General features: G+C 46.5%; 1 protein-coding gene across 1 annotated transcript; it reads right to left on the minus strand.

Moving 5' to 3' along the window:
* Positions 1–681: 681 nt before the first annotated feature.
* On the minus strand, positions 682–1,885 carry IMP3 (IMP U3 small nucleolar ribonucleoprotein 3). Its single transcript, XM_070477591.1, has one exon. It carries the CDS (start codon positions 1,775–1,777, stop codon positions 1,223–1,225), a length of 555 nt encoding a protein of 184 aa, XP_070333692.1. The 5' UTR covers positions 1,778–1,885; the 3' UTR covers positions 682–1,222.
* Between the last annotated feature and the right edge of the window lie 8,723 nt (positions 1,886–10,608).

A 10,608-nucleotide genomic window follows, 5' to 3' on the forward strand; every position in this document is an offset into this window, starting at 1 on the left:
AGGTAAAAGCAACCCAATGGTCTTGGCATTCTATTATTTTCCTTGTAGTGGTATTGAGTAAATGAGGTAGGCTTCCTTCCAGTGAGCCGGCAGCATTAGAACAGACCCTCTCCCTTCATGTTCTTCAATTGTCATCAGGCTTGGCTCCCTGACTCCCAATTCATCCTTTCTGTCCCTCAATAAAACCCACTCTAATTGGGCAATTAACCTTTCTCTAAATTAAAGGCTGGGCAGGTAGTGATGGCAGGCTGTGATGGATAGTAGCTGTGGAGCTGCTGCTCTGGGCAGGCAGCCCTGGGGCCTCCTGAGGGCTCCATTCCTAAGAATTTTCCAAGATCCTCCTGGGCTACTCTAACCACTAGATGAACAAGCTACAGGGTGATTATTTCCTTAGGCAAGCAAACACTTTAGCCCTTTAATATGGTATTTCCTGAGGCTGGAATAGTAACAGGAAGTCCTGTGGGGAAGAGTTCTGCCAAAACACTCATTCTGAGGAAGGGATCAGTAAACTGACAAATCTGCCCAGCCCTGTACAACATCCTGCAACCCCCACACGTGGAACCCAGGGCAGGTCTCAACCCACAGGCAGCTCACTGCCATCACTATTCTTCTGTGGGTTCCTGAATTCAGGGAGACCTATAGATGCGACTCTATGTGACAAACCCAGACAAAAATTTGCACTTAAAAAGCAGGTAGGTCATTTATTGGCATTAGGAGAGCATTCCTTTAAACAAGAGAAAGAACCTTGAACACTAAAATCTTATCCATTTTATGAAAACTTGAGACCAACCTCTACAACATCTATATAGTTTAATCAGGAACAAGAGCAAGGATTCGAGTTAAATAAATTAAACCACACTTCCTGTTACAAAGAAACGAAAGGAAAGCTGGGGGCGAGGGTAGGCCCTCCCCCATCCCAAGTCCTTGCATTCACACCGCAATGTTTCAGGTACAAGAACATAACAATTCCCCAGTGCAGCACAAAACCGCTTCCTATTGTTTCTTACGGCAGTCACTGAATTACCAATTGTCCAAGAGCTAAGAAAATTTCGTGGAAAAGGGCGTACCCTTTGGCTCCGCGCGTGGCCTGTAGCTGAGGAGGCAAGTTCTAAGAACCGACGACTGGCTGATACACTCTTGCGGAGACGCGCCTTCACAGAATCTCAAGCTTGTGTCTCAGCTTCCCCATCTACAAAATGCAGTCCTGGCGAGGGGACATCCGCTAGGCGTCCAAATCGAAGTCGTCACGCTCCTCATTGTACTCCAGCACGTGCCGCTTGATCTTGGACGAGTCAACCCAGGTGACAAAGTCCTCCATGCTTCGCGTGACAAGGAAGGCGGGGTCTGTGACCACGTCGGGGCCCACGCGCACGTGGCCCTGCTCCACGAATGCCACAGCGGCCTGGAGGTGCTGAGCCATGCGCAGCTTAAGCAGCACCGTGGGCAGGCGGCGGCGGCAAAAGGACGAGGCCGTGACGAAATCGCAGAGCTCCAGCGACCCCCGCGTGGGCACTAAGCCGAGCGCATACAGCTTATCCAGCAGCGCGGCCGAGGAGCGCACGCGAAACGGGTCACGCTCCGGCAGATCGCGCAGGCGCCGGGCCAGCTCGCGCACAGCACGGCTCAGCTGGTTGTAGCGCGTATAGTCCTCGCGCCGCTGCAGCCGATAACGCCGCAACACGCGTAGCTCATGCAGGTTGTGGTCTGTGACCTCCCAGTTCAGGAAGTCCACCTGCTTCAGCAGCTTCTGCTCGTGAAACTTAAGCTTCCGCACCATGATGGCGGCTCAAACGCTGCCGGTCCGGAGGCTCCGCGCGCATTCAGGCTGCCGCGCGGCTTCCGCCTCGCCTTGGGGATCCTGCGCCAATGAAAGGAAGACTCAGGGCCAGGCCTCCCATTTCCATTGGTCAGGATGAGGCCACGCCCCGTGTTCGTATCTCGCGTTTCTTCTCCGCGTTTTCTGAGGGAGGCGGAGGGAAGAAACGCCCGGAGAGGCCGTTGGTGGGAGAGGCGGCCTCCGAGGCGAGCCTGCGAGGTTTTAAGTTGCTGAGAATTAATTACCTAGTGCTGTAATTATTTCCTCTTGTTTAGGTTTCTGTCATTCAGGGCCTCTCTGGAGAGCTTCTTCCAGAAGAGCCAAAGAGGATAGCTCCGGGAAAGAGGGGTGACCGCCGCGCTAATATGGATTTACTGTGCTAACTGTGGCGGGGGGCGGGGGGGGGGGCTGGGTAGGGGGCTGTCTTCGCACCGTGTGGGGGCTTCTCGGAGCCGACAGGGGCTGATCGAGTATCCCCCACAGCCTACTAACCGCAAATCCATTACGAGGCGGGCGGAGCTTTTTCACCCTACCAATTGGGGCTTGAATTCAGTACTGATTCCCAGGCTACTTCCTGCACACCCAGAATCAGGATCTACACTGGAGTCACTTGGAAATCTGTATTGTTAACAAGAATGCCAGGTGATTCATAAAATCCACTAAATTTGAAAAACTTGGATAGTACAAATCCTTACTCTTTAATCCGGGCTGAAAAGAATTAGCCTGGCAGGTTGGATTTCTGGAGTATTTAGTGAACAGACAACACTTTTTCTGCAAATTATATCTGTTTTAGTTTAGTGTAGCGCTACAGGAGTAACTTCTTTATTTACCCAAGACTTTGACGCCACCTAGCTTCTTTGCCTATAATTTTATTTTTGTACGCTTTTCATTGTTTTTTTAAAGATACAATATTGTATACGGGCGATACTATATGTAACATGTGAGATACAAAGAATACTTGTGGACCCAACAGCCAGTTTAAGAAAGCATCACCAGGACCTATTCAACCACTGTCCCAGTCAGAGGTAAAGATATCCGTTGTCCTGAATTTAGTGTTTATCTTTGCCTTTTGTTTGAAAAGAAAAGTAGTTTTATCATTTTATGCATCCCTAAGTATATTGAGAATTTTCTTACTTGAAGCATAGCCCATGGATCAGCAGAGAGCTGTTGAAAATGCAGAATTTCAGACCCCATTCCGAACTTAAGAATCAGAATCTGCATTTAACCAGATCCCCAGGTAATTTGCATGCATGATATTGGAGAAGTGTTGCTTAGATGATATCACATATGGCATTTTTTATATATAGCTGCAGTTGCTTTTTAAAAAACTGCTGCATTATATTCCATTGTTTTGTTGTCGTTCACTTGCTCAGTTGTGTCCGACTCTTTGCGACCCCACGGACTACAGCATGCCAGGCTTCCCTTTCCTTCACTATCTCCTTGAGTTTGCTTAAACTTATGTCCATTGAGTTGATGATGCCATCCAGACATCTCATCCTCTATTGTTCCCTTCTCCTGCCTTCAATCTTTCCTAGTATCAGCATCTTTCCCAATGAGTCGGCTCTTTGAGTCAGGTGGCCAAAGTATTGGAGCTTCAACTTCAGCATCAGTCCTTCCAATTAATATTCAGGGTTGATTTCCTTTAGGATGGACTGGTTGGATCTCCTTGTAGTCCAAGGGACTCTCAAGAGTCTTCTCCAACATCACAGTTTGAAAGCATCAATTCCTCAGAGCTCAGCCTTCTTTATGGTCCAACTCTCACATCCATATATGACTACTAGAAAAACCATTGTTTGGTTCTATCCAATTTATTAATCCGTCTCCTGTTGGATTTTTTTTTTTTTTTTGGAGTGACTATTTTTTAGCAGTGCTGTGTTCCTGTAGGTTTCCTGTTGTACCTATGCAGTAGCTTCTAGTATACATCTTGAAGTTGAATTACTGAGTTGTAAAGGATACGTGAACATGTAAAATACATGCTCATCTTTGCTGCTGCTGCTCCTAAGTCGCTTCAGTCGTGTCCGACTCTGTGCGACCCCATAGACGGCAGCCCACCAGGCTCCGCCGTCCCTGGGATTCTCCAGGCAAGAACACTGGAGTGGGCTGCCATTTCCTTCTCCAACATGTGAGAGTGAAGTCGCTCAGTCGTGTCCGACTCTTTGCGACCCCATGGACTGCAGCCTACCAGGCTCCTCCGTCCATGGGATTTTCCAGGCAAGAGTGCTGGAGTGGGATGCTGTTGCCTTCTCTGGCTCAGCTTTACTAGCTGTTGTCAAATTGTTTTCCAAAGGGGCTGTACCAATTTATATTCCTTTGTCACTACATGAGAGTTCCCTTTGCTCCTCATTCTTGACAGTGCTTGGTTGGTAGACTTTTTAAATATTTGTGAATCTGATGAGTGTGTGATGGTATTTCACTATGATTTTAATTTGCATTTCCTGATGAATAAAGGTTTCATATATGTTTCTTCCTCTGTGGAATGCCTCTTTGTGTATTTTTCTGTTGGTTTGTGGGGTAGGTAGAATAGTGACCCCTCCACCCCCCAAGATGTCCACCCAGAGCCTGTGAATGTTACCTTATATGAGAAAAGGGATCTTGCAGATGTGATTAAGGATTTTGAGACAGTGACATTGTCCTGGATTAACTGAGTTAGTCTCATTAATCACAAGTGTCCTTAGAATTGAAGAGGGAGGCAGAAGAGTCGGGGATATATGATGATGCATGCAGAAGTCTCAGGTGTGATTTCTGGCTTTGAGGATGTTTGGGAGTCAGGAGCAGAGGAGTGTGGGCAACCTCTAGAAGTGGGAAGAAGCAAAGAAAAGGTTTTTTTATTTAGAGTCTTCAGGAGGAACATGGCCCTTGCTGACACCTTGATTTGAGCCCAGTGAGATCCAGTTTGGTTTTCTGGTCCCAAATACAGTGAAAGAATAAATCTGTGTTGTTGTAAGCCGCTAAGTTTGTGGTAATTTGTTGCAGCTGCAATAGGAAACATACAGATTGTTTGCTTTCTTTCTACTTTATTTGAAGGTGTGCTTTGTGTATTCTGGATAGTAATCCTTAACCAGTTATCTATGGTGTGCAAATATCTTTTCCCAGTTTGCACTTCATCCCCACCCTTCATATTCCCCCAGCCCCACTCCCTTCCATCTTCAGCCTTTGTTTGGTGTGTGTGGGAGGACTCTTGGTTAACTCCCTTCTCCCCAGACAATAAACATAATAAATAAGTAAATTATATTTGTTAGCAGGTGATAAGTGTCATGAAACAAAACTGAGCCAGATAAAGCTTGGGGTGAGGATGGGCTGTAATTTTAAACAGGGCATGTCAAGGTAGGTCTTACTGAGAAGGTAATATTTCATGGTGGGTTAGCCATGTGGATATCTAGAGGAAGAGGAAGCAGTGAGTGCAAATGCCTTAAGATGGAAATGTGCCTGGCATCTCAGAAGAGGAATAACAAAGCCATCTTGGCTGGAGCAGAGTGGGTCAGTAGGTGAGGAAAGGGGGCTCAGATAACAGAGGCTCCACAGGCTCTCTTAAGGTCTTTGGTTTTTAGGTTGAGTGAGATGAGGACACTGGAGGGTTTTGAACTGAGAACTAGCATCTAACTTATGTTTTAAAAGAACCACTCTGACTGCTGTGTTGAGAACAGACTGTCAGGAGGCAGAGGTGGAAACATAGAGGCCATTAGGAAGTTGTGGTGATGTAGGTGAGAAGGGTGGTAGCTGGGACCAGGAAAGCAGTTGTGAGATGCCAGTGAGAGAGGAGTTCCAGAATAAGGAGAAAGGGCAAAGGATGGCTCCAGTTTGGGACCTAAGCAAGTGGCAGAAAGTACTTACTGCTTGAGATGGGGGAAATTGCCAAACAGAACAGATTTGGGTGGCAAGATCAGAAATTCAGCTTTGAACATGTTGAGTTGGAGATGTCTACTAGACATGCAAAGGGAGATGGCAAGGAGAACGACATGTAAGTCGAGTGTTTCATTTTTTATTTTTGTTTTTTGCCAAACCTCGAGGCATGTAGGATCTTAGTTCCCCAACCAGGGATAGAACTTATGCCCCCTGCAGTGGAAGCATCAAGTCCTAACCACTGGACCACCAGGGAGTTCCCTCAGTTTGGTATCAGCCCAGAAAAAGGCCTGGGCTGAAGATTTAAAATTTGGGATATTATTGGCAGAAAGATGGTGTTTGAAGTCATGAGTCTGGGTGAAATTGTCAAAGAAGTGAAAATAGAAAAAGACAAGAGGACCACGCTACTAGTGGGCACTCTGGTGTCAAGAATTATTGACTTTTTGTCCCTTTCCGGCATTCAAGATGTCGAAGCAAGGTGCGAAATTCTGGATTTCCTTGGGTCTTCCAATTGGAACCATGATCAACTGTGCTGACAACACAGGAGCCAAAAATCTGTATATCATCTTTGTGAAGGCAATCAATGAATGACTGAACAGACTTCCTGCTGCTGGTGTGGGTGACATGGTGATGGCCACAATCAAGAAAGGCAAATCAGAACTGAGAAAGAACGTACATCCAGTGATGGTAATTTGACAATGAAACTCACACTGGAGAAAAGATGGTGTGTTTCTTTATTTTGAAGATAATGCAGGGGTCAGAGTAAACAATCCCTGGAGGAGGAAATGGCATTCCACTCCAGTATCCTATTCGTGTACGGACAGAGGAGCTTGGCAGGCTACAGTTCATGCGGTCACAAATAGTCTGACACGACTGAGCAATTGAGCACATAGTAAACAGTAAAGACAAGATGAAAGGTTCTGCTGTTACAGGATCAGTTGCAAAGGAGTGTGCAGACCTATGGCCCAGGATTGCATCCAGTGCTGGCACCATTGCATGCTTCTTCGATGTATTTGTAAAAAAGATGTAAAATAAAAATTATTCCCCCCCAAAAAAAACACAACAGAATTATTGGAGAGAAGTGGATGAACCAGTGTGGTAGAAGGGAAACCAGGAGAGTATGGCTGGCCAGTGCAAACGAAGAAAGTGTATCCAGGGGGAAGAAGTGATCAACCTGGTCAAATGCTACAGAGAGCCTAAGTACAAGAGAAGGGCTGAGAATAACCTTTAGGTCATTGATGACTGATAAGAAGAGTTTCAGTGGAGTGTGAGATTGAAAGAATGGCTAGAGGGGTTTAAGAAGAGAAAGGGAGGAAAAATGTTGCAAACAGCTGTTAGAGATGGCTGTTTTGAGGACTTTGCTGCAAAGGTGAGCAGATAAAGGGACTTGCTAGATGGTCCAGTAGTTAAGAATCTGCCTTACAATGCAGGGGGCACGAATTTGATCCCTGGTTAGGGAACTAAGATCTTACGTGCCCAGGGCAACTAAGGCCTCAAGCAGCAACTTCAGAGCCCTTGTGCTCTGGAGCCCATAACATGCCATAACAAAGATCCTGCATGCCACAAGTAAGACCTGATGCAGCCAAAAAAAAAAAAAAAAAAAAAAGCAGAGGTGGGGTGCGGGGGGGAAGTGGAGTCAAGAATCTATTTTTTAAAGGTGTGGATTGACTCTTCCCTCAATATCAACATCTTGTTGGTTGTCATTCCAGTCTGTTCTACCCCCATAAAATCCCAAATCTACTTCTCCCCAGACCATTATCTCAGGCCTTCCATCATCTCTTGAATGCATTTCTGTAGTAAAAGTCCAGTGTGTCTACCATGCTAGCCACCAGCAGAATCAGCCTGGAAACCACTGGCCATTGTTCTCCCTTGCTGATTCCTTTCCTAAAGGAGGAAAGCTGGGATGGGAGATGGATGCTGTTTCCTGTGTCTGAGTCAGGGTTGCAGCAGGAAAGAGAGAACACACTCCAATTAGAATAACACAAGGAGAATTTAATAAAAATTTTCCCAAAGGAATGGGCAGAGTGTGGGGAAACCACAAAGGTTAGTGCAGTTGCCTGAGAGTGGTAACTGTGGGTCCTGTTACCCATAGGTTTGAAGAGAGTTGGGAATAGAAGATATAGGTTCTGGAAATCTTGGTGAAGCTTAAGAGTGAGTTTTCCTCAAGAACCTGAAAATAGGGTGGCTACTGTGAGACAGAAACCACCACCTCCCTCAACAATACGGAAATAAATCCAAGGTGTAAATGTGTATAAATATGTGACTTGGGCTTCCCTGGTGGCTCAGTGGTAAAGAATCCACCTGCCAATGCAGGAGTTATGGGTTTGATCCCTAAGCTGGGAAGATCTCACAGGCCATGGTGCAACTAAGCCCGTGTGCCTCAGCTATTAAGCCTGTGCTCTAGAGCTGGTACTCCACAAGAGAGGCCACTGCAACCACTCTAGAAGCTTGTGCACCACAACCAGAGAGTAGCCCCACTAGCTGCAACTAGAGAAAGCCTGCGTGCAGCAACAAAGACCTAGCACAACCAAAATAAATAAATAAAATTATAAATATGTGACTGAAGCGTTTGGGAACCAACTAAATACCATCAAGGTGGTGGCTGTGGGTCCCTCTGAGGGGTGGGGTTAGACTAGGGGTTAGGCTGAGCACCGAAGAACTGATACTTTCAAACTGTGGTGTTGGAGAAGATTCTTGAGAGTCCCTTGGACAGTGAGGAGATGAAACCAGTCAATCCTATAGGAAATTAATCCTGAATATTCACTGGAAGGACTGATACTGAAGCTCCAATGCTTTGGCCACCTGATGCGAAGAACCAACTCATTGGAAAAGACCCTGATGCTGGGAAAGCTTGAGGGCAGGAGGAGAAGGGAGTGACAGAGGATGAGATGGTTGGGTGGCTTCATCAACTCAATGGACATGAGTTTGAGCAAATGCTGGGAGACAGTGAAAGACAGGGAAGCCTGGCATGCTGCAGTACATGGGGTCACAGAGTTGGACACAACTGAGTGACTGAACAGCAACTAGTAGGGTGAGTAGAAATCCCATTGATTTTACTAAGTGAGTTAATAAAGGTAGAACATTTACAACAGTCTAGCACTCAACAAGCACTAAGGGAGTAGCTGCTTCTGTTAAACCAAGCTTGGAGAGAGATTCTGCAAACAGAAGAGAGATCACAGAAAAGGGGTGTCCCAAAAGCAGCTGTAGGAAACATATTCAGGCTCTGGTCCTGGTGATCCTAGGCTGAACTGAGTCCTTAGAATCAAGGCTGCACCTATGGTTGAGGGGACCAGACCTCAAGGTTTCTTGGCCGAGAGAACCATTGGTTCCTCCTATCCTGGGGCACTCAGTTTCACTGAACCAAACTTCTGGTAACTGGTTTTCCCAGGGAGCAGCTCAAATTGCCTTGATCTATTGATGCATAAATTCAGGTGTGCCTGGACAGTTGAATTTCTTTTTGCAAAGTAATACCTGGACTTCTGGGGTTTACACATAAACCTTTATTCTGGTCAAATGCCAGCTCTGCGTGGGGCATTGGATCTACTCACTGAACCAGTGAAATTGGCTTTTGGAGCCAGAAACCTGCAAATTACACCCTTCAAAACAACCCAAGGTGGGGAATTCCCTGGCAGTTTAGGGGTTAGGGCTCTGTGCTTCTACTGCAGGGGGCATGGGTTCTATTCCTAGTTGGGGAACTAAGATGCTGCATGCTAAGCCGCTAAAAGAAAAAAACTAAAACAACAGCCCAAGGTGCCCACGTTTACAGCAACATCTTGTGCCAGTTAATCTACAACAAGTGGGAAGTATGAGCATGAGGGGGAAGGAGGTTCTAGTTAGAGGAGGTAGACAAGGCTCACGGCATAGCCAGGAAGGGGAGTAGGGGCTGAAACCTTTGTTCATCTTGGGTACCTCCTGTCGACTTAAAAAAATTGCACAACATGAGAGTTGCAAGTTACGTTTTATCTGGGGGCAAAATGCAGATTGTAGCCTGGGAAACAGCACCTCAGATAGCTCTGAGAAACTGTTCCACAGAGGTGGCAGGGGGGCAGGACAGTATATATGTGATTTTGGTAAAGGGGGAGTAATCAAGCAAATATTTTTTGTGGAAGTCTCTGCTGGTCTTGTGAAACTTCTGTTAATCAGCATTAAGGATTTTAGTTTTAGTAGAATATCTTTCTGAAGACCTGTTTTTCCCCGAGCATAGAGTACCTCATTTCTGCTTTCCACCCTGAACTCCTGCAGGGATGTTGAAGGTCAGTGCTGCAGCAGCACATGCTTTAATCCTTACAGAGTTAGATAGGTAGATGGCAAGTGCCAATTCCTAGTTGACACTCCTCCTCTGGGAAGCGTTCCTTGGTCTTTGCTCAACCCAGGTTGGGATAGGTGACCTTCCAATCACATTTCATGGCACTGACCACAATGCGCAGGGAACATGGCTTTATTTTCCTGATCCATCTGAACTTCCCGGTAGGTGAGGAAAACGCCTTATTCGTCTTCGTAGCCCAGGAGGTCTGGTACAGAATGCTCAGTTAATGTTTCTTTGAGTGCAGGATCAAATGAATGAGACAAAGACAGAATGAATGAACAGAGGACAAGAGTTGTTATTGTTAGATCGCTCAGGCGTGTCCAACTCTTCCGTACATCATGAACTGCAGAATGCCAGGCTTTCCTGTGCTTCACTGTCTCCTGGAGTTTGCTCAAACTCATGTTCATGGGGTCAGTGATGTCATCCAACCGTCTCATCCTATGCCACCCCCTTCCTCTCCTGCCTTCAATCTTTCCCAGCATCAGGGTCTCTTTCAATGTGCAGACTCTTCTTGTAAGACAAGAGGGTAGACTGTAAACTCTCCAGGGCAGGCACCACCACTACCTTGTGGTACTGTGATCCCCAGTGCCCAGCACAATGTCTGGCAGACTCAGTGACCAGGGTCAAGTCCCCTTTACCTCCTCCC

Source organism: Odocoileus virginianus, chromosome 16 (assembly GCF_023699985.2).
Source record: "Odocoileus virginianus isolate 20LAN1187 ecotype Illinois chromosome 16, Ovbor_1.2, whole genome shotgun sequence".
In the NCBI taxonomy this organism is placed as follows: Eukaryota; Metazoa; Chordata; class Mammalia; order Artiodactyla; family Cervidae; genus Odocoileus; species Odocoileus virginianus.

Excerpts from the sequence above, each read along its gene's own strand:
- IMP3 (XM_070477591.1), bottom strand. The coding sequence starts at position 1,777 with ATGGTGCGGAAGCTTAAGTTTCACGAGCAGAAGCTGCTGAAGCAGGTG.